The 23,051-nt window shown below is 45.3% G+C and overlaps 1 protein-coding gene across 1 annotated transcript in view; it reads left to right on the forward strand.

Annotated features, from left to right (window-relative positions):
* Nucleotides 1–916: 916 nt before the first annotated feature.
* TAFA1 (TAFA chemokine like family member 1) overlaps nucleotides 917–23,051 on the forward strand; it is a 561,552-nt gene continuing 539,417 nt past the window's right edge. The window contains exons 1-2 of the mRNA XM_060239509.1: nucleotides 917–1,060; nucleotides 1,205–1,325. Coding sequence (XP_060095492.1) covers nucleotides 1,022–1,060; nucleotides 1,205–1,325 — 160 coding nt within the window. The 5' untranslated portion in view covers nucleotides 917–1,021. The remainder of the gene's footprint in view (nucleotides 1,061–1,204; nucleotides 1,326–23,051) is intronic.

A 23,051-nucleotide genomic window follows, 5' to 3' on the forward strand; every position in this document is an offset into this window, starting at 1 on the left:
GGGAAGGGAAAGTTGCACCTCTAGAGATTTAGTGGAGCAGCAGGGATGGAAATCAGGGCTGGGAGAGAGAGAAAGCTCTTGCTTTTTGCACCCCAGGAGCCCTTTCCAGCTTGGGCAGCATCTACCTTCGCAAAAGATCACTCGCTCTATTCCCTGTGAAATTCGATCTGATCTGACAAGCGTGCCTTAGACGAGCCCTGGAACAGTGCAAGGGAAGCGCCTTCCTTTGTTTATTTTTAAATCGGGGGGAATTGTAGGGACGCGCTTCTGAGAAACAATTACTTTGCTTCGCAGACAGCCTTGTGATTAAAAATTAATGACCTCTGACGTTCAAGCCAAATGCAGTCCCCGCCGGAGGAGACGGTGGGTAGACTTTCTGGGTCCCGGGGAAAAGGGAAGAGCCGGCTTCAAAAAGGCACTTAAGGGCAAGTTGACAGTTTTGCAGCCCTGCGTTGGGAAGTTCTGCTCGAACCCATCCAACGGAGTTAAATCTATCCCATACGGTTGCCAGGACGCCATTCAGAAAGCACAGATGCTTCCCCTGTCTCCTTGGGCTGCAGGACAGCGGAATGCTATCAGAATGGCCTGGGAGACACCTCCCCCCCAACCCCCACGCCTGGTATTGATGCAAGGGTGATTCCATTCTGCAGGCCAGCAAACAGAAGGGCATCCCTTGAAAAGATGTTGCCTGCCGACCTTCTCAGGAAGCCCTATCTCTGTGATTCACTCCAGTCAGAAGGAAACATAGCTGTGCTTCAGACATTACAATGCTTTGCTCTATGCACACTCCGAGAAAGCAGTAATTAAAAAGGACAAAAATGGAACCTGGATTTCTCTATCAGGGAGTCATTTGGGGCACTTTGAAGACTAATATATTCTGATAAGCTCATGGCTCAGACCTACTTTAGCTGCACCTTGGCTTCGATTAACCCCAAGCTTCTTTTAGCCAGAGTTTCATTTGAGCCCCTGAATTATTAAAAGTTAATCTTCAGAAGCAGACGTCTTCCCTACCTTCTTTTGGATGGGATCTTTTGTAGGCTTCGGGAAAATGCAGCTCAGGGTAAGGGGTAGGAAGGAAATGACAAGGGGTGGGGGAAGACTCACTATGAATTTGTTCCAGTGTGGTTTCAGACGTGGTTCAGCATCTTAATGGAAGGTGCGTGTGAGTTTGTGGATGCTAATTCTTGCCCCCTGTTTCCCGTAGAGAATGGCCATGGTTTCTGCAATGTCCTGGGTCCTGTATTTGTGGATAAGTGCCTGCGCTGTCCTGCTCTGCCAGGGGTCCTTTCACCATACTTTCCAGCAGCATCACCTGCACAGACCAGGTAGGACCAATCACTTGGGGGCGCTGTCCATAGTAGCTCTTGGGAGGCTTGCCTTCTTTTGGAACAGGTATATAGTTGCATGAAGATCTGCACTGGGTGTGTTAAGGAGAGATTTGGTTTATGTGTGAAGTTGCTGCCTGCTAAAGCAGTGTAATCGATTGGTTGTCTGGCATCCTGGTGTGGAAATATGCTGCTTGTTTAGGGGCTGTAGTGTATGCTTTCAGCTGTCAGGTTTCCCCCCCCAAATTACACAGGAGAACCACCCTGGGAAACCCATTTGGATTATAATTTAGTCTTTGTTTTACTTCCATGTTTGTGTGAGTGCTAGCAAAAAAAGGCTTCTTTCCTCCTGTGGAGAAATCATCAGATTAAGACCCCCTTTTATTTGCTGCACTTTTGCCAGTTTAGGCACCAGGTTCCAGATGAGAAGATCTGGTGCTTGCAAGTGGATATGCCATGTTCTTACATTAGGGAAGCTGAAGGGAGATGTGAAGAGAGACAGGATATTTGTTTTCTCCTGGTGTGTTTTCTGTAATATTTGTAGAAGCAGAAGGGGCTCACCAAAGTGACCTGCCCTTCTGCCAGACCTTTCGTTCAAGGGTTAACTATCTATATATTTTGTCCACAGAATCAGCATGATGTGTATAGGTAGTGGAGAGATTCTGCATGTAATTGCTCTGAGATTGTCATTTGTGGCCATTGTGGGTAATAGGGTGAGCAGTATTTTCAACAATAAGTTGTACGATACGATGCTTGACGGATAAATGTACAAAAAGGAATTTGTGTGTCGGTAATAGAAATTGATTAAGGTAAAGCCAAGTCTTAAGACATTTCACTGCATTGCCATTCCTCGAGTGGAAATCAACAAGGTAATATTTCATGACTAGTATGGAACCTGCTCTGTGGGTTCACTCTCAAAGAAGTGATCAATGCTCTGGAGGCATTCCAGAGGGGTAAATGTAGGAGAATGCTGTCGCCAAAGCAACTAGAGTCTCGTGGCACCTTCAAGATGTGCATAATTTATTGCAGTACAAGTCTGGTGAGCCAGAGCCTGCTGTACCAGAAGCGTGAAGTGTTATGTCCAGTTGGCAGAGGGAAAGAGAGTACTCAACTCAACAGCTTATAACATGTATTTAAAATCAACAGAAGGCTGCAGGAGTGCTCACTTTGTTCAGAAAAAAGAAATATGCCTTCCTGGTTTTTTTTTTTTTTTGAGAGTTTCAAGGGTGACAAATACTGATTTTTTTAAAAAAATGCATTCTTAAATGCTGGTTACATCTGTAATGGTGGATTGATAAAAATCATGGGATTATATACTCAAGTCCTCAGAGTATGACTACAACTCTGAAAGATATAGCATTCAACCTCTAGTCTTTGATGGATATACTAGGATCCCCTTTCTCCCCTAGCAGTTAGGCCAGAAAGGAATAGCTTAAGAACCTCCAGACTTTGTGTTACCCAGTTGCATGTTTTGACTTGTCACAAAGCATACGGAATGGTGATTAAAAGGGATCCTGTAGAAATGAGGCTCTGAGAACTTCTCATGGGTGAGCCATGGAACATAGCTGTGCTTGCAGTATATCCTTACATACCCCTCAGTGCTCATGGGGGAAAGATCTTGGTGAGTTGCAGTCTGTTCTCCATACCATGAGTCTCAAACTTTGATTTTTCATGTCTGTCTTCTTCCTTCACTATCTTGTCATGTCAGTCGTCAGGAAGTAGACCAACTCATTTGGATGTCTGGGAGTCATTTCTGGCAGTAGTAAATTAATAACCAATAGCGAGAGACCGGGACTAGACTTGCCAGTCGGTGGTAGAATGGCAGCCACTGATGGCACAACAAATAAACAAGCCACTAAATACAGAAATAGTCTAAAGGGAAATGTCATCTCATTTTTGCACAATCAGTGGAAACAAGTGACATGATGAGAAAAAATGAGGAATAGATGTTCCGGTGCTTTGCAGCGTTTGCCTAAGCTTGAAAAATCGGCTCCTTTATGAAGCTTGAAGAGGAGGACACTGGGCGCATATCAAGTATTGAGGAAATGGGAAATATGACAAATCTTTCACAGGGCTGTGATACAGGCAGAGTGAAGGTTTTACAGCTGCCTCATCACCTGCTTAGGAACAGCAGAGCTTTCCCTCTTGTGAGAGTTTCATAGGCAGCCAGCCTGCACCCTACATGAGTAAGATTGATGGTGTTCTCATCCCAGGCAGCCAATTTCCATCTCTCAAGAAATAATCCTCCACCTTGACAGATGTGTGGCATCTGATGGGGATGCTCACCATGGAGTCAGGTGTTTCCACATCTGAATAGGATAAGACAGTGAGAATCCTTCAGGAAGACACAGTTAGCGGTTTTTAGAAGATTTTTGCTATTGTAATATGAAAACCAGTCTAAATATGTGATCCAATTTGGGATTGCAAAAAGTAGTTGAACGTATGGGTGTTATGTAAAGTATGTAAATGAAGAAAGTGAACAGACTTGGGTGCCTTTACCCAAGTCTCAAGTGATTGCTATTTTTCATAGTTGTACTGTTTACTTTGAGTTTACAACTTCAAGTTAGCCACTGTTTAAGAAAGATTAAAAATGTAGCATCAAAGAGAAAAAAGGAAGAATTTTTAAGAAGGAAGATGAACTGATCCATAATTGTAGTAGTTCAATACTTCTGTATTGGAAGACTTTTAAAAAGATTAAGGAAAGGAAAGAAAGGTCCCCTGTGCAAGCACCAGTTGTTTCCAACTCTGGGGTGACGTCGCTTTCACAACGTTTTCACTGCAGACTTTTTACGGGGTGGTTTGCCATTGCCTTCCCCAGTCATCTACACTTTCCCCCCAGCAAGCTGGGTACTCATTTTACCAACCTCAGAAGGATGGAAGGCTGAGTCAACCTCAAGCTGGCTACCTGAAAACCCAGCTACCACCGGGGATTGGACTCAGGTTGTGAGCAGAGCTTAGGACTGCAGTACTGTAGCTTTAACACTCTGCGCCATGGGGCTCTTTCAAAAAAAGATTAAACACTACTATAATTAACAGCCTACCTAGCATAAATCCACCCTAACCATCATGATTTCCCACTCCCGACATTTGACAGCTATCCATAATCATAGGTGAGGCCCTTAATTTGTAAAGAGACAAGAGGTTCTCCGAACAATAAAAAAAATCTTTAATAATGGAACTTCTGTGGATTGTGTTAGTAAAAGAAAACAGGATCCACTCTAACATTGGCCTCCTTGACTTGATAAATAAACAGCCTGCTTTAAAGACCAATGTGCAGCATTTTTCAAAATATCGCATGATTTAGTGGTTCTAATGTGCTGTTGTAGAATTTAATTTTAAATAGAGCTGTGTAAAGAATCTGTTTCTTTAACTGGATGGTTAATGTGATGATTTTGTAACTGACATCAGGGCCAAATGGTTAGCCTTCAATGTTTGCATTAGATTTGTATGTCTACAGATGAGTGAGGGGGCGGGGAGAGACAAGGTCTCAGAAAATGCTGCATGGTGACTGCTAGGATTGCCATCCTCCAGGTGCATCCTATAGATCTCCCAGAGTTAAAACTGATCTCCTAGATGACAGAGAGCAGTTCTCTTGGAGGAAATGGGTGCTTTGGAGGGTGGATTGTGGAACCTGCATCTCTGCTGAACTCCAGATCCCATTTCGCCCCCCCCCCCCAGCTCTACCTCCTAGATCTCCAGGAATTTCCCAACCCAGAGCTGGCAACCCTAGCTACTCACATAATCAATACATAAGGATATGCATGTTTCTACACCCATTAATTTACAGTGTGGGATGTGATCTTGTTTCCCCTCGTTTTTCTCTGGTTCATCCCTGATCCCCATGCAGAAACCTTTTCCCATTGCTGTCACTGAATTAGAGCAATAAAGCAATAACTTATTTGAGTTTTTCTGGAGAGAGACTGTGGCACCACCATTAGACACTGATTGTTTATCACACGCCTTTTCTGCATCTGTAATAAAAACCTGCCACCTACCATCATTACTAAAGTTACCAGTGTGCTGACCTGAAAAAGGGTAACATGTTTTGATCATTAGGTTATTGGTCCCTTGTTATCCACTTAGCTGTGATGCTTTCCCTTGATTTTGCACAACTGTGCCATTTATGAATCACATTAATAAGTAACTACTGCAAAAGATTAACTAAATAATAAAGGGCAATTTATGAGAGTGACACAAAAGGCAAAACCCCTTCCCAAGCATCCTGACAACCAATTACTGTAATGCTATCAATGTGTGCTGACATCAGAAAATTGGATCGTGGCTCGTGCTTTCATTCCCTGATTGTGAAAAACTGGATGGGAACTTGCAGACACTTCATCTTCTGGTCTTTGTCAAACAGCATTAATGAAAAGTCCATCAGCATTGATAATAAGTCCACCAGTGGTGACACTGTGGTCAAGAGAGTTATCTGCATTAAATGCCTGGGAGAGATTATTAGTAGCCACATCTAACCACAATTAATTCATTTACAAGCTTGGTGTAAGCCATGGGTCCCCAGACCTTATCCTGCAGATACTTCTGGAACTGAGGACACACTACAACTATTTGTTATGGAGGGGCATTCCTCAAGGGAGAGAGCAATATTTCTTATATTTGTGCTAACATGAAGGGGTGTCAGGTGTTGGAATCTTTCCTTGTCCCCTCCCCCTTACTTGTTTTTTTAATTGAAATGAAGCAGGCAGGGCTGAGTGGAAGAGTTTAATTTTTTGAAGGATGCCAAGAAGAAAACTTTCAAGTAATAATGTAATTGTCTGAACTTATTAATATTTATCCAAGTGAAATAAGTTATGTTAGGTGGCCTTAGCTACCATCTGCAAGTCTTCATGGGATCAAGGACTCTTACAGGGGAAACCAACTGAAACCAATACTTTGGAGATATGTAAGCTTGTATTCTTTACTTGGGTATCTGTGTAGGTGCGTGTGTGAGAGAAAAGATGGCAGATTCTGTGTGAGTTGGCTGAATTTCCCTAGTTGGGACTGGAAGGGGAACCTACTGATTCCATTGTAATTTTGAGTGATGCCTTGCATATTTGTGAAATCAGGTTCCATTAAACAGCTGAGGAAGAGATGTTTTGAAATGCCAAGAAAGATACCCAGGAAGGGTGTTTTGAGCTGCTGTTATTTTGGGAATGTCCTCAGACATATACTACAAACTACTGGAGTCTTTCGGACATTGCCAATTGTAGAAGGAATCCCCCACTTACCTTGTTGTGCCTTTATTCATATTTGTGGACTTTCTCATTTATTAAATTAATGGAGATCTTATTGTGATACATTAATGTCTGGTATTGTGACCACCAATCCAGTTATTGTATTGTATATCTATATTTATGCAATAATTTATTTATAAATATTAGAAAAAGCATTTACATTGTTGATGGCCAACCCATGTGTTTTTTGCTTTTGCTTTGACTATTACCATGCCAGGTGTCCCTTTTCTATCAATATTTGACTTAATGAGTGGCAGCTCTCTTCTGTCACCAGTCCCATAATCGTGATCTGTTGTCCATCCTCCCATTGCCCTTAGCACAACTCGAAGGCTGATGAAGGGGTGTGAGGCTAGATTCAAGAAAAAATGAGGGGTAGAGATCAGGGAAATGAGAAATGTGAAAGGTGACAATGTAAAGAGCAAAGAGGGGATGGACACTGAATGAAGGGGGACAAAGAGAAGGATGGAACATGAAAAGGTAGAAGGAAGGGATGAGGAAGGGCTCAGGAAATGGTACAGCAAATGGGCTTCAGGAAACACAACAATGGGTGCCATGGGACCCATGAGCACCACATTTTAAATCTCTATTGTAAATAATGCTACCAGAATGAGACAATATTTTACAGTGCAGGTATTAAGAGCCAGCTTGGTATAGTGGTTAAAAGTGGTGGACTCTAATCTGGAGAACTGGGTTTTATTCCCCACTCCTTCACGTGCAGCCAGCTGGGTGACATTGGGTCAGTCACTGTTCTCTCAGAGCTTTCTCAGCCCCTGCCTCATAGGGTGTCTGTTGTGGGGAGAGGAAGAGAAGGAGATTGTATGTAGCTCTGATACTCCTTTTGGATAGTGAAGGACAGGGTATAAAACCAATTCTTCTTCTTAACCTTGCTATAGGATGTGACTTTGTTTTTCCAGCTTCAGACCACATCATGTGAGCACCCTTAAAATACCCACATGTTCAGACCTCCTTTGCTGTAAAGGAGAACATTCTGAGCAATTATAGAAATACTAGGAATAAGGCCTGCTGTGGAGAAAAATACAATGGACTTGAGAAAGAGGCTCTGGGCAAGTGCCCTCCCGCTGTCTTCCCACCAAAGTGATGGCATTCACTCTCATCCCCTTTTCAAGGGGAGCTGGTTTCTGCCAACTGGAGAGCAGTTGTAATTCTGAGTGACCTCCAACCCTCACCTGGAGAATGGCAACAGTGGTTCCCCATGAGAAGTGGTTCCCCATGAGAAAATCAGCTCAAGAGGAGCTGATTTCTGCCAACTGGAGAGCAGTTGTAATTCTGAGTGACCTCCAACCCTCACCTGGAGAATGGCAACAGTGGTTCCCCATGAAAAATGGCATTGTACCTGTCTGAAGTCCCACCCCTCATCAAACTCCATCCCTTCCAAGCTCCACCTCTTAAACCTCCAGGAATTTCCTAACCTGGAGTTGGCAACCCTATCTCCTTCCATTTCTCTTCCCCTCTGACTTCAGCTGATCATCGCCTTCCCTGCAGCGTCTACATAGGAAAAGGATAGTCTTTTTCCATAGTGGGAGAGGGGACCAAAACAGCTTACATAATTCTCTTCTCACAACCCTGTGCGGTGGGTTAGGCTGGAAGTATGTGAGTGACTGATCTGAAATCACCCAGTCAGCTTCCACAGCAAGAACCTGTGTCTGGCAGGCCCTGCTCTGAAGCCCTGACTCCTATGCCCTCTTAAAACTCCACCACAGAATGTCCACTAACCTGGAATTTGCAGCTGTAGTCAGGACTGGCCCCAATGTGTGTTCCCTCAGAGGCCTGTAGTGATACCTTTCAGCCCAAGTCTCTTTCTGATAACATTTCCCCCCCTTCCAGTGGAGGATAAGGAGAAGTCCTCAGCCAATCATGGAAAATGTCTTTTTAGCTGTTTCCCTCTTCCTCCCTCTCTCAGCCAGTCTAGGTTAGAGTTTCTTTCTTTGCTCTGTGAATCAGTACAACAGGCAGCTCAGCCAATGGGAGAGTAGGGATAGCCAGTAACTGCCAGAACTAAGGTTGGTTGTGTTTCACTGAGAGAATCAGCTTTGCTGGGTAGCAGCAGCCACTTGGGCAGGAGAGAGTAGCAGACTGAACCATTGGCAGGCAAGTACTGTTGATTTGTAGTTTGACGGGCAAACGCTTGATGTCGCAACCAATGAGGAAGCTCGATTTTGCCACCACAGGAAGGCTTTTTTTATATTAAGGATTGCATTTTGCACATAGATTTTGCACCTTGGTTGTAGAAAAGAACATCATCATCAGGATGTGCCAGGACTTCTCACAAAGTACATTTAATACCCATGTGTTATGAATGGGAAATAGCCGTATGAATAATTCACTTAATGCATATGCACCTGATATAGTCTCAGTTATTCTATAGGGAAGACAAAAGGCGTTTTAACTAAAATTAGTCATGACATTTCACATTACTTTTAATTTAACTAGTTAAGTGATGTGAAAATTAACCAGAACGTGTACAGCTATTATATTTTGTCAAATCTATCTGGAAAACATATCTTTTAATTATATGCCGAGTATATAATATATGGAATAAACAATATTTAGAAACTCTTTAACTGGATTTGTATTTCCATATGACAACACATTGTCAACAACATCCAAATGACAATACATTGTCAACATCATCTAATTATGCACAAGTAAGAGTAAGGAAACATTCACAGGAAGGAAAACAAGGAGTGTTGCAGCATCTTAAATACTAACAGTGTTATGGCAGCATAACTTTCATGGGCTAGAGCATACTCCATCATATATCTGACTGAATAGGTTTCTGGCTCACAAAAGATTATGTCACAATAAATTTGCTGGGCTTTATCACTAGACATGTTGATGTTCTGGCTGCAAAAGTCCTATGCTGTTAGCCTGTGGAGTTCATCAGAAGGAATTCCAAGATAGGTAAAGATTTTTAGGATACAAACTGCTTCGAGTTTGGTTGCCCTTTAAGAGTGAACAGTAGTCTCCTGGATAAATGAATAAAAGGCCAGGTTAGAGGTTGTTGCTCTGCACTGTTATATGGCTAAGCTAGCAATAACTGACTGATGGTAACAACTTGATTCTGTGAAGGCTGGAAGTAGGTACTGAACTGGTAAGGCACCCTGGTCTGTTAACATAGTGAAGGAGAAGCAATGGCTGATCCTGTGTTTGCAGGATAATGATTGTACACTGTCCCAACATGCCACTGTCAACACAGACTTCATCCCAAGGAAAGTACAGCTGGATTCAGGGACATAAAATGTAGATACTGATGACTTAGGCCATGTTGCATTTGATTGCTTTGAATAGACCCAATAAAGAGACAATAGAAGTGCATTTTATATTTGAACTAGTCACACTTGCAGGTTGGTTTTTGGTTGGATCCAGCCAGCTTTTTGCCCAGTCTTTTCCAATTCCCATTCTCTCCAGGAGAGCCATTTTCTCCAGGAGACCTGATCTCTATCACCTGGAGATCAGTTATAATAGTGGGAGATCTCCAGCCATCACCTGGAGGTTGGCAAATCATTGTGGTAACCCAAAGGCTGTTTTAAAATAGAGAAAAATATAGAAAATGGAAATAAAAATGATGTCACTACAGAGAGTTACAAAGCAACAGAACAAGAATGTAAAGCTACTATCACAAAAGCAAAGTCAAATCTACAAAGGAGTGACAACTACCAAGGGATGTTTGAAATAAAAGCTGGAAACATAAAGGAAAATGTAGGCCTAGTGTTCACAAAGAACAGGTAAAATGAAGGGAGGACAAATTGCTTAATTTCTTTAGTTCAGCCTCAAATATAATACCACAACAGCATTTTGCAGACCGTGGCAACCACTTGAATCTTTTAAAAATCTTTTTTAAAAACCTCCTGCCTGGCCTGCTCTCACTTTGCCTCTCATTAACAAGGCTGGGTGAAAATCCCTAGTGGTTAACCTCTCCTGCACATACACATTGAGCTTTGCCATCTACAAATTCGAACTTGGAAGCCTGCGTGAGTCAACTGAGACCTTTTAACACTTGGAGCGGTTTGTACATGGCTGTCATAGTATGGAAGGAAGGCTTGCTTTGATGGCTTAGGCCTCAGGAAAATTGAGCTCCTGCCTGTGCAACACCAGAAGTAAGAGGCATGTTCTGTGTCCTGGTTCTTTCCATTCTTGCCTTTAATTACATCTAAAATATAAAGACTGATTTTATGCTTCAAAAGGGATGCTGGCTCTGTTCCCTCTTCAGACATGAATTTCCTCCTATTTTGATACTGGGTTTTTTTTTTTGCATTCTCTCATCACACAAATTTGTTATTCATATATATATAGTCTTTAATGTTTTCCTTTCACTATGTCATGAAACTGAGATTGCCAAGAGCAAGTTTTTGCCTTGTTCTGGGATTTCACATTTTTCACTGGCTTCACATGCTATAAACCAGGGGTGTTGAACTCATTAGTTATGAGGGACAGATTTGACATAAATGAGACTTTGTCAGGCTGGGCCATAAAATGTATATGCTAGGTGGCAGACTTATAAAATGTATAAAGGGTGCAGACAAACACAATTAAAGGGTTTTTTAAACTTAAAATAAAACGTACTTAAAACATTAGCATGCTTGCAATATTTTGTTTTACAGTCTCTGATAAATGCTATTTCTTGCTATGGATTATTGCATCAAAAACTGCAGACAATGTCTGTGTTGTACCAATTTTGAATGTGCTGTTCAGGTGTTCAGGTATGCACATCTGTAAGTTGCAAACCCACTTTTGATTTATTGACATTCATTACAGAGATCTCATGGTCAATACTTTGAGCCTAAGACTCAGAGGAAAACATGAAGCAGATGGGCATTGTAAGCTTTTGTACATAAGTTGTTTCATGTGCTGGTCAAGAACATGTGAAGGCTCCATGGCAAAGACTGAGAGCTATGTGCTTGTCTACAAAGCTATAGTCTTCCGCAGAAAAATAACTACAGCTCCTCTGTGGCAGCACAAGAACAGAGAGACAGCCATGTACAGGGGTCAGTATCAGCCTACTATCTGGGAAATTTAAGTTCAAGATCCCCAATTAAAGGAAAGAAAAATTAAGGCAAATTTGCTGGGTAAACATGGGCTGGACACGCACTCTCAGACAGATATTGGCTTGTTGTTATTTTTCTTCTAAATAGTTCACATGCTTTCCTATTGAGAAAGACTGGAGGGCATGAATACAGTGAAAAAGAGGAGGAGAACCCAGTTACACCCATAGCAAGCCCAACAGAACTCTCTGTATGTGTAGCAAGGCAAAAAGGTCATACATTCAATAAAACGTCACTGGTCTTAAAAGTGCTTTCTTTGTATCTCTCCTGATGGTGGGAACTGGGCAAAGGAAACTCTTTTCCAAGGCATGAGGAGGGGGAGGAGCCTCAGCCACTACAAGGAAGAGAGGCTTGGCTCAGTAGTTCTGTCACACAGCAGAGCTATAGAGCCAAACTCCTTCATTGGTTGGTGTTCTTCCTCCCTTTGGGAAAAGGCAGGGGGAGAGGGAAAGAGCAGGGAGAGGCTTGTTTGCTGGCTCGCATATCAGGGGAGAAATACAAAATGGTGACTGAAGAAAGGAGGCAAGGGAGAAGCAAGAAGACAACAGCCAGTTGCTGGAGGGCCTGATTGGAGCCCTCTGGAGGCTGGATCTGGCCTGCAGGCCATATGTTTGACACTCCTGCTTATAAACTGAGTTGTTCTCTGTAGCCAAAATGTACTTATCATTAAAATAGTGCTGGAGACTTGTTTGGTGTCAAACTTATTTGTTATGAGGGCCAGATCTGACATAAATGAGACCTAGCTGAGCCGGGCCATGTATGCCATAAAATGTAATGCCAGGTAGCAGAGAGAGAAACTTTATAGGGTATAGACAAACACAACTAAAGTTTTTTTAAAACTTAAAACATTAGCATGTTTGCAATATTTTGTTTAACAGTCAATGTCCAATGTCCATGCTGTAGCAATCTTGATTATGCTATTAAGGTGTGTATCTGTAAACTGCAAGCCTACTTTTGATTTATTGACATTCACTACAGAAATCTCATAGTCAATGCTCTGTGCCCTAAGACCCCGGGGAAAACATGGAGTGACTGGGCATTGTGATCTTTTGTACATGTTGCTTTGTGTGCTGAAGAACATGTGAAGGCACCATGACATAGACTGAGGGCTAAGTGTTTATCTTTAAAACTATGATATTCCCCAGAAAAATAACTGCAACTCCTATGAGGCAGTGCAAGAACAGAAAGACAGTCATGTATAGTGGCAACTATCAGCCTCCTATCTGGGAAGTCTAGAATGAATCTGGGAAAGGGCATGGTTTGGAGAGGGAATGGATGCCCACGGGGTACAGTACTATAGAAATGGAGGGATATAGTGGAACCTCAGTAGGATGTAGTGCTGAGTCCACCCTCCAAAGCAGCCATTTTCTCCATGGGACCTGATCTCTGTAGTCTGGGGATTCAGTTGTAATTTCTCAAGATCTGCAGCCCCCATCTGGAGGTTGGTAACCTTTCTTAGGAGAAAATAGTTTGAACCAGTGGAGCAGCTGTGGCCAAAGGGGCTGGTGACCTTTGGAACACTGTTTCTACTTGTGGGTGGTTTTAGATGGAAAAGTGATCTACAGTGCAGTTTTAAGCAGAGTTACAGCCTGCAAAGTCCACTGAAGTCATTGGGATTTAAAAAGTAAAGGTAGTCCCCTGTGCAAGCACCAGTTGTTTCTTACTCTGGGGTGATGTTGCATCATGACATTTTCATGGCAGACTTTTTTATGGGGTAGTTTAAAAGGGTATAATTCTGTTTAGGGTGTAAAATTAGTGAGAAGAGCAGTACTTAATCTTTTTTTTCAGGATTTCCCTCATCGCCCCAGGTCAATTTACATTTTTGTGCTTTCTGTTTTGGTGCCATTATTGCCCTGCCTACTGTTGCACAATTCTGTTCCTGCCTAGGGTTTTTGGTAGCCCTGCAGAAAAATGCCCTGTTCCTTTAAGAGAGGCGTGATGTGTGGAAATGGACTGATGAAGCTTTTCATGAGGTAAATAATATCACCTGCTCATTATCATCCTATGAAGTCTCTTTTAAAGTGACAGGACATTTCTTTGTGGACATATTTCTCCCCTTCTTGCCTAGTTTTTGCTTATACCTCCTTTCTAGATTAATCATGTGGATGACCAGGCGTCATTTTTTACAAAAATAGGTAGTGGAGCTCATCCAGGGATTGTTATACAGCTGCACATACTATTCAATGGACAAGGAGGTGGAACTCTCAGAAGAAGGAGGTGGAACTCTCAGAATGGTTCGGGAGCTGTTCTCCTGTGAACTCCCACTGAATCTGAGGCCTGTGGATGACCACCTAATAAGTGATTGCATAGCAAAGCAAATAATATTACTATGCTATGTAGCCAATCAGATTTGGCTGAATAATAATGTCACTTAGAGCTAGCCAGGGTACCTGGGAATGAGGGAAAGGGAGTGCAGTGCTAATAAAGAGTAACCATTTTTGCAAGGGAAATATAGGCCCAAAGGCAAAGTCTTTTCAGCATTGTGCCCTCCCCCCACCCCCGCACCCCAAGACCAATCCATAAAACCTCTGTAAGTAGTTTTGGCAAAGCTCTTCTACTGCTCATGTTGAGGGTGAGCAGAGAAGGGGAAGTAACCCAGAACAAGCTACTCCCTACTTCTTGATAAATGTTTATTTTTAAAGTGCACTGCTCACATTAATGGAATTAAATATTAAATGTTTTAAAGGAAGAATAACATGAATGCAAATTTACAGCATTGTGTAGAAGGTATTGATTATATTGGTCATTCAGCATAAGTTTATATTTGATCCAGACATTAATGGGTTTCCCAAGACAAACTAGAGTTAACTATGGAGTTTTATTGAAGCAAGTACAATTTTTTCTTTAGTAGAGGACACTGTAATGATGGGGGGGGAGGTTGTTATAGAGGTAATAAGAATATCCTGCATTCCAGAGTGCTTCAGCCCACCCCAATAGTGGGAATCTGCTCCTCACTCACATTCTAGCTTCATACCAAATATCTTCCCGAACCCAATTTCTTAAAACATGTCTCTAAAAAAGGGCTGAGTTCTTCCTTCCAGTCCCGCCAATTCCTCCTGATACACATGAGTTCCTGATAATGTGTAAGTACCTGTCACATGTGTAAGTTTTCTGCAACTGCGTTCACACTACACTAAATAATGTGTTTTGTAACTGGATTTTTACTGTGTAAGAATAGCAAAAATCCAGTTGCAGAATGCATTATTTCGTGTCATGTAAATGCACCTGTAGATTCATCTTCCACTGGTCTGATACCAGAAAGCTAGGAGATGCACTTGATCCTTAATCTTTGGTCCACCTTTAGATTTAGCTTAAGCTCGGAAAATTCAGAGTTCAAATCATGCATTAAGCAGGGGTCCCCAGCCTTTCTGAGCCTGTGGGCACCTTTGGAATTCTGACACAACATGGAGGGCTAGCCACAGAATGGTTACCATAAATTAGCTGCTGTAGAAGGTGGAGCCAGACACAAAATGGCTGTTTACCTTCAGTCAACACAGTGAAGATTCTTGTGCTGTGGTGGCTGACAAAACAATGCTTTTAAAAATCTGTACAGCCAATCAAATCTCCAGTGGCTGATCAGAAGCCCTCCTGGGCAAAAGCCCCATCTGGTCCCACCCACTTTCTAAAAACACTTGGTGAGCACCAGAAAAGGTGTAGGTGGGCACCATAGCACCCAGGGGCAGCATGTTGGGGACTCCCAGATTAATCTAAAGTCTAATACAATGTGTTGAAATTTGTGGGGTTTTTTAAAAAAGATGCAGACTCATGAAATGCATAGGGTTGCCAGGTCTGTGTTTGGAAATACCTGGAGACTTTGGGGGTGGAGCCAGGAGAGGGCAGGGTTTGGGGTGGGGAAGGGCCTCAGCCTGCTATAATGACATGGCAGCCACCCTTCAAAGTAGCTATTTTCTCCAGGGGAGCTGATCTCTGCTGGCTGGAGGTCAGTTGGAGCCTGGAAGTCAGTTGTAAAATTGGGAGATCTCCAGGCCTCACCTGGAGGCTGGCAACCCTAGAAATACATCATCCATAACATGAAAATGGATCTGTTGTGTTAAACATATGTTGTGTAGTTGGATTCAAGTCCAGTAGCATCTTCGAGACCAACAAGATGTTCAGGGTGTAAGTTTCCAAGAATCAAAGTTCCCTTTTTCAGATACCAGCAGTAGGAATGGAGATCTGAGTATTCATATCCCAGTCAGAAGGTGGGAGGTAGGATGCAGCTGTTCTTAACAAATGCTGTTTGCATTCTGTAATGTTCCTGGTTGCCACTGAATATCTCCATGTCCAAACCTGCATTCTAAAATGTATGTAAAACCAAACTTGTTGATTGTGGCCATTTTGGTGTAGTGGTTAAGAGTGGCAGACTCTAACCTGGAGAAGTGGGTTTGGTTCCCTAGTCCTCCATATGCAGCCAGCTGGGTGACCTTGGGTGAGTCACAGTTCTCTCAGAGCTGTTCTCTCAGGAGCAGTTCTCTCAAAGTTCTCTCAGTCCCACCTACCTCACAGGGAGTCTGCTGTGGGGAGAGGAAGGGAAGGAAACTGTAAACTGCTCTGAGACTTTGAGTGAAGGATGTGGTATAAATCCTCCTCCTCCTTTCCATATAAGTATTACCTTTTGCTAGGGTTGCCAGCTGGGGGTTGGGAAATACCTGGAGATTTTGAGGTAAAGCCTGAAGAGAGTGGGGTTTGGGAAGGGGAAGGACTTCAATGGGGTATCTCACTATAGACTCCGCCTTCCAAAGCAGCCATTTTCTCCAGGTGAGCTGATCTCTTTTACCTGATCAATTTTACTTGTGGGATATCTCTAGCCACCAGCCTATCGCTTCCCCTAATCTGAGATCTCATTCAAGCATTTAAAGGTTAACTCACATGCTTGCATTTTGTTCACATATTTTTTGACTTGTCCTATACCTGACTTCATTAGCAGGTACACTTCTGAAACTTAGTTGTAAAAAAATGTTTTATTGTTTGCCTTTCCACAGTAATCTTGGATTGAAGTGCCTGCTAGTGGCACTAATACTCATGGTGGACCCAGGGCCGGCTCTGCCACTAGGCAAACTAGGTGACTGCCTAGGGCACCGGCCTTCTGAGGGTACCAAATTGGGTGGCCTCATGTGATTCAGTGATGTTATCAGTGCGGGGAGGGGGTGCCAGGAGTTAGCCTTGCCTAGGGTGTAAGACAGTCTAGGGCTGGTCCTGGGTGGACCTAGACACAAATGTTTTTTAAAAGTCTCCTGCCAGAACCTTTTATTAAATACCTGGATTGAGCTATTACGTTACCAAATTCCAGTTCTTTATGACTCATGGAAGCATCTTAAAAATGTTAATAAAGATAGTGTTGAGTAAGGATCTGCCAGTCCTTTTGAAACACACATCTTGTTCACTTCAATCCAGGGTGATTTTTTTTGGTCGGGGGGGGGGGGGCTTTCTGGCTTCAATAGGAGTTTCATGTATCTCTAGTCTGAACTGGAGGAAAGAAAGATCTCTAGGCTCTCTTTTGAAGTTTGGGTGGATTAAATGAGATCAGCGGTTTTTCCCTCTGCCTTCTTAAATTTTAAAAATATTTTGTTTGAGAAGAGTGACTGTGCTGCTGAATGAAAAGCAAGAGTTAGTCATCTTTTTTTACTTACTGGCCACAGAATGACTCTACATTATTTTACCCTTTGGGTTTTGGCGGGGGGGGGGGAGGTCGAAATTACCTGTTAAAAATTAACTAATGTCAGCCACTTTTTTCATTGTGTTTTTTAATTACTTGCATGGGTTGGGATAAAATAAAACATTCTACCCCACCATGTAAATAACTTTTAATAATTTTTTAAAAAAACCTTGTCGGTGTGATGTAGTGGTTAAGATCAGTGGACTCTAACCTGGGGGAACCGGGTTTGTTTCCCCACTCCTCCTCCACATGAAACCTGCTGGGTAACCTTGGGCCAGTCACAGTTCTCTCAGAACTCTCTCAACCCCACCTACCTCACAGGGTGTCTGTTGTGAGGAGAGGAAGGGCAAGGTGATTCTAAGCCACTTAGGCTGTGTTCACACATCCCTTTTAAACCACCATTAATGTGCATCCAAATAGTCCAGCATTTTCTTATAACAGAGTTCCATGTTCAGACATTTTGGCAGCGTCCCGTTCAAGCGCATATCAATCCCGCCACTGCATGATCAGACAGTCTTGAAATTGTGGGTAACCAGTCATGCGCAGAAGTGATTTCAGGCTTTGCGAGCGAAGGACTTCTTTCAGCAGTTTTAGGTGCATGTGCGTTCCCAACGAGTCAAGTAGTGCCTTACGAGACTCATTAAGGTAGAGAGAAATTGGGTATGAAAACTACTTCTCTCTCCTCTCCTTTCCCCTTCTTCTCCTTCTTCCTCTTCCTTTTCCTTCTCCTTTTTCTTCTGCCAGCGTGATGTAATGGTTAGTTTTGGACTAAAATCTGGGAGACCCAGATTTAAATCCTCACTCTACCATGTTGAAGCAAGCTGGTTGTGATTTCTAAATCCATATATCTGCAGATGTTCACTGTGTTGCCATTCCTGCAAGAGAGCCAGTATGGTATAGTGGCAAAAGTGTCCAAGTAGGTTCAAATCCTTGTTCTGTCAGGAAATGTACTGGACAATCTCTTTCCTGACTCAGTCAAGGAAACCACAGCCCTCAGTCTGCAAGACCTAAGCAACGCAGTTAATGACAGGCCATTCTGGACAAAGTCAGAAGCAACTTGATAGCACTTAGCACGTACATACAACCTCTTTCCCAGCTTAACCTACCTCATGGAGTTGTTGTGAGGTTAAAATGGGGGAAGGGAGAGCCACGTATGCTGCCCTGAGCTACTTTGAGGGAATGCAGGATAGCAATATACTAGTAGCGAGGGAAAAGCTGTGAAGTGCCTGGATGTTGGACAAGTAAACAATATGAGAACGTGTGTGTGTGTATGTATCTGAATAAGTGAGCAGTGACTCACAAAAGTGCAAACCCTGCTACAAATTTTATTAGTCTTTCAGGTGCTGTTAAGTTCTTTCTCTTTTCTACTCTCTCTCTCTCTCTCTCTCTCTGTGGTGCTTTGTTTTTCCATGTTCAGGCAGCAGTTTCAGATCTCTTGGGAAACATTCTTCCTTGGTCCAACAGAGAACATTTATCACTGCTTCCTTGTCCGTTGAGCCCAAATAAATGACGCAGAATAGAAATGTTTTAAATACATTAATTGAAATAAATATTGTAAACACTGGGCCTTTCCACTGAGGTGTGGAGAAGCCGCTTTGGGTTGACTTGTAGACTGTGGAATTCTGCTATCCTTCATGCCAGTCACTCAGAATTTGTAGTGGTTCTGCTTACAGTCTAGGAGCTCATATTGTATCTGTCCTTCCTTCCTTCACCATGGAGCAGTGTAAAAGAAGCTGTGAGAGATTTATCTCTTATGAGCAAAACATCTTGTGCAGCAATGCATACATAACCTGCCGACAGGCATATCCTTCCCAAAAGACAAACAGGCAGTGTTAAAGCAGTTGGAGGGTTATGTCTCTTTGTGTTCAAAAGTGCTTGCAGCTTCGGTACACATTGGGAATACCTTGCTGATAAATGAGCAGCTGCGTTTGGTCTGGTGTTATCTTTCATTGCTTTCCTTTGGGAATTTAGCACCCCAGACTAAGGTTGCCAGCTTTGAGCTGGGAAATTCCTGGAGATTTCAGACGAGGCACAATGTCTTAGAGTCCATCCTCCAAGACAGCCATTTTCTCCAAGGGAACTAATTGTTGTCCTCTGGACACCAATTGCAATTCTAGATCTCCAGACCCTACCCAGAGGTTGGTGACCCTACATCAGTCCCCTGAGAATTTTGAGCACAACTTTCCACTGAGATTATGTCTCAGAATCCCTTCTTCTATCTCTGTCACCAGGGCTTTTTTTGAGCAGGAAGGCATAGGAACACAGTTCCAGACAGCTTCATGTCAGGAGGTGTGGCTTAATGTGCAAATGAGTTACTGCTGGGCTTTTCCTAGAAAAAAGAGCCCTCTCTGGCACTGTAAAAACGTAGATTGCTTCTTTGAACTTCATCCTATAGCCTTTGGAGCAATCTCAGATCTGTATGGCACCTAGCACAGCTTCACCACGGAGAGGAGTTGAGGCTTAGTGGTAGAATATATGCTTGCATGTACAAAAGGTCTCTGATTCAATCCTGCCCATCATCAGTTAAAAAGGGTCTCAGGGTGGAGTTGTTGGGAAAGACAATTCTCTGCCTGAATCCCCCATAGGGTGGCCATAAAGTCTGAAGGCCAGCCAGGGACACCTTGGGCGGGGGGGGAAGGTAGGGGTGTGCGCGCGCGAAGCGCGCGCGCTGCCGGAAACAGGAAGTGACGTCACTTCTGGCGATGTCATGCCACCGCCGGAAACAGGAAGTGACATCACTTCCTGTGACATCACTTCCCCCGCGCCACCTGCCGGAAGCAGGAAGTGACATCACTTCCTGTGACATCATTTCCCCCAAAATGACATCATTTCCCCCAAATGCCACTGCCGGAAACAGGAAGTGACTTCACAGCACTTCCTGTGACGTCCCCAAAAATCCCCCAAATATCACCGCCGGAAACAATTTTGTTCTCAAATCCTGTATATACTTCATCAGTATATGGGATAAGGCACTTTCTCAACTGTGCTGCATAATGCAGCCTATTTATTTTGTCCTGTTTGCTCTGTTGGCTCTATCTGCGCCACCTTCATCACTTTCGGGGTATGGATCCCCCAGTGGGGTGGGCTCCCGACACCCTCCGCCGGCTGTTTCTGATAGCCCTGCGCCCCCTCTTTCATTTGATATGTGTCCTGTGTGGGTGCCACCCTCCCGCCGGGAGATGCCACAAAATGAGCTCCCTTGAGGCTTATGGCGGCAGGGCTCGGGGGAAGCGAGCTAGACTGCTGTTCTTTTGAGGGGTTATAGAGTGTTTCGAGCCCATCCCTGTGGCATCGGTCCCATCGTTATGGGACCCAGGCGGCCGGCACAGCGGCCCGCCGAAGCAGCCTGTTACTAATAACACAGGTCGAGATGCGGAAGTGACCGACAGGCTGCTTCAGCGGGCCGCTGCGCCGGCCCCCTGGGTCCCACAACGATGGGACCGATGCCACAGGGAGGGGCTCGAAACACTCTATAACCCCTCAAAAGAACAGCAGTCTAGCTCGCTTCCCCCGAGCCCTGCCGCCATAAGCCTCAAGGGGGCTCATTTTGCGGCATCTCCCGGCAGGAGGGTGGCACCCGCACGGGACACATATCAAATGAAAGAGGGGGCGCAGGGCTATCAGAAACAGCCGGCAGAGGGAGTCGGGAGACCACCCCACTGGGGGATCCACACCCCGAAAGTGATGAAGGTGGCGCAGATAGAGCCAACAGAGCAAACAGGACAAAATAAATAGGCTGCATTATGCAGCACAGTTGAGAAAGTACCTTATCCCATATACTGATGAAGTAAATACAGGATCTGAGAACAAAATTGCACCAGAAGACACAAACACAAAGCTCCCTTCCACTGAATCAGTGCTTGGGTCCACCAAAATCAGTATTGTCTACTCCAGTCACAAACACAAAGCTCCCTTCCACTGAATCAGTGCTTGGGTCCATCAAAGTCAGTATTGTCTACTCCAGTCACAAACACAAAGCTCCCTTCCACTGAATCAGTGCTTGGGTCCATCAAAGTCAGTATTGTCTACTCCAGTCACAAACACAAAGCTCCCTTACACTGAATCAGTGCTTGGGTCCATCAAAGTCAGTATTGTCTACTCCAGTCACAAACACAAAGCTCCCTTACACTGAATCAGTGCTTGGGTCCATCAAAGTCAGTATTGTCTACTCCAGTCACAAACACAAAGCTCCCTTACACTGAATCAGTGCTTGGGTCCATCAAAGTCAGTATTGTCTACTCCAGTCACAAACACAAAGCTCCCTTACACTGAATCAGTGCTTGGGTCCACCAAAGTCAGTATTGTCTAGTCCAGTCACAAACACAAAGCTCCCTTACACTGAATCAGTGCTTGGGTCCACCAAAGTCAGTATTGTCTAGTCCAGTGACAAACACAAAGCTCCCTTACACTGAATCAGTGCTTGGGTCCACCAAAGTCAGTATTGTCTAGTCCAGTCACAAACACAAAGCTCCCTTACACTGAATCAGTGCTTGGGTCCACCAAAGTCAGTATTGTCCACTCCAGTCACAAACACAAAGCTCCCTTACACTGAATCAGTGCTTGGGTCCACCAAAGTCAGTATTGTCTACTCCAGGGGTGGCCAGAGGGAGGGAGGGAGGGAGGGAGGGGGAAGGAAGGAAGGAAGGGAGGGAGGAAGGGAGGAAGGGAGGGGAGGAAGGGAGGGAAGGAAGGGAGGAGGAAGGGAGGAGGGAGGGAGGGAAGGAAGGGAGGAAGGAGGGAGGGAGGGAAGGAAGGGAGGAAGGAGGGAGGGAGGGAAGGAAGGGAGGAGGGAAGGAAGGAAAGAAGACCGCCCTTTCCCGCCAACCCCCCCCCCCCCCGCTTTCGGCCCCCTCCCTCCCTGCCCTGCTTACCTGATTCCAGGGCGGATCCGGAGGCCAGGGAGGCGGCGAAGAGGCCGGCGCTGGTCGCTGGAGCCTCCCGGTGGGTCGGGAAAGGAAGGGGGGGGAAAGGAGGCCGCCCCTGGGCCGCAGCGGGCCCCAGGCAGCCTCCCGGTGGGTCAGGGAGGGAAGGGGGGGGGAAGGAGGCCGCCGCTGGGCCGCAGCGGGCCCCAGGCAGCCTCCCGGTGGGTCGGGGAGGGAAGAGGGGGGGGGAAGGAGGCCGCCGCTGGGCCGCAGCGGGCCCCAGGCAGCCTCCCGGTGGGTCGGGGAGGGAAGAGGGGGGGGAAGGAGGCCGCCGCTGGGCCGCAGCGGGCCCCAGGCAGCCTCCCGGTGGGTCGGGGAGGGAAGGGGGGGGGAAAGGAGGCCGCCCCTGGGCCGCAGCGGGCCCCAGGCAGCCTCCCGGTGGGTCAGGGAGGGAAGAGGGGGGGGAAGGAGGCCGCCGCTGGGCCGCGGCGGGCCCCAGGCAGCCTCCCGGTGGGTCAGGGAGGGAAGAGGGGGGGGAAGGAGGCCGCCCCTGGGCCGCGGCGGGCCCCAGGCAGCCTCCCGGTGGGTCGGGGAGGGAAGAGGGGGGGGGAAGGAGGCCGCCCCTGGGCCGCGGCGGGCCCCAGGCAGCCTCCCGGTGGGTCGGGGAGGGAAGAGGGGGGGAAGGAGGCTGCCGCTGGGCCACAGCGGGCCCCAGGCAGCCTCCCGGTGGGTCGGGGAGGGAAGGGGGGGGAAAAGGAGGCCGCCGCTGGGCCGCAGCGGGCCCCAGGCAGCCTCCCGGTGGGTCAGGGAGGGAAGAGGGGGGGGGGAGGAGGCCGCCCCTGGGCCGCGGCGGGCCCCAGGCAGCCTCCCGGTGGGTCGGGGAGGGGAAGGGGGGGGAAAGGAGGCCGCCCCTG

The sequence above is a fragment of the Heteronotia binoei genome, chromosome 5, assembly GCF_032191835.1.
Source record: "Heteronotia binoei isolate CCM8104 ecotype False Entrance Well chromosome 5, APGP_CSIRO_Hbin_v1, whole genome shotgun sequence".
Taxonomy (NCBI): domain Eukaryota; kingdom Metazoa; phylum Chordata; class Lepidosauria; order Squamata; family Gekkonidae; genus Heteronotia; species Heteronotia binoei.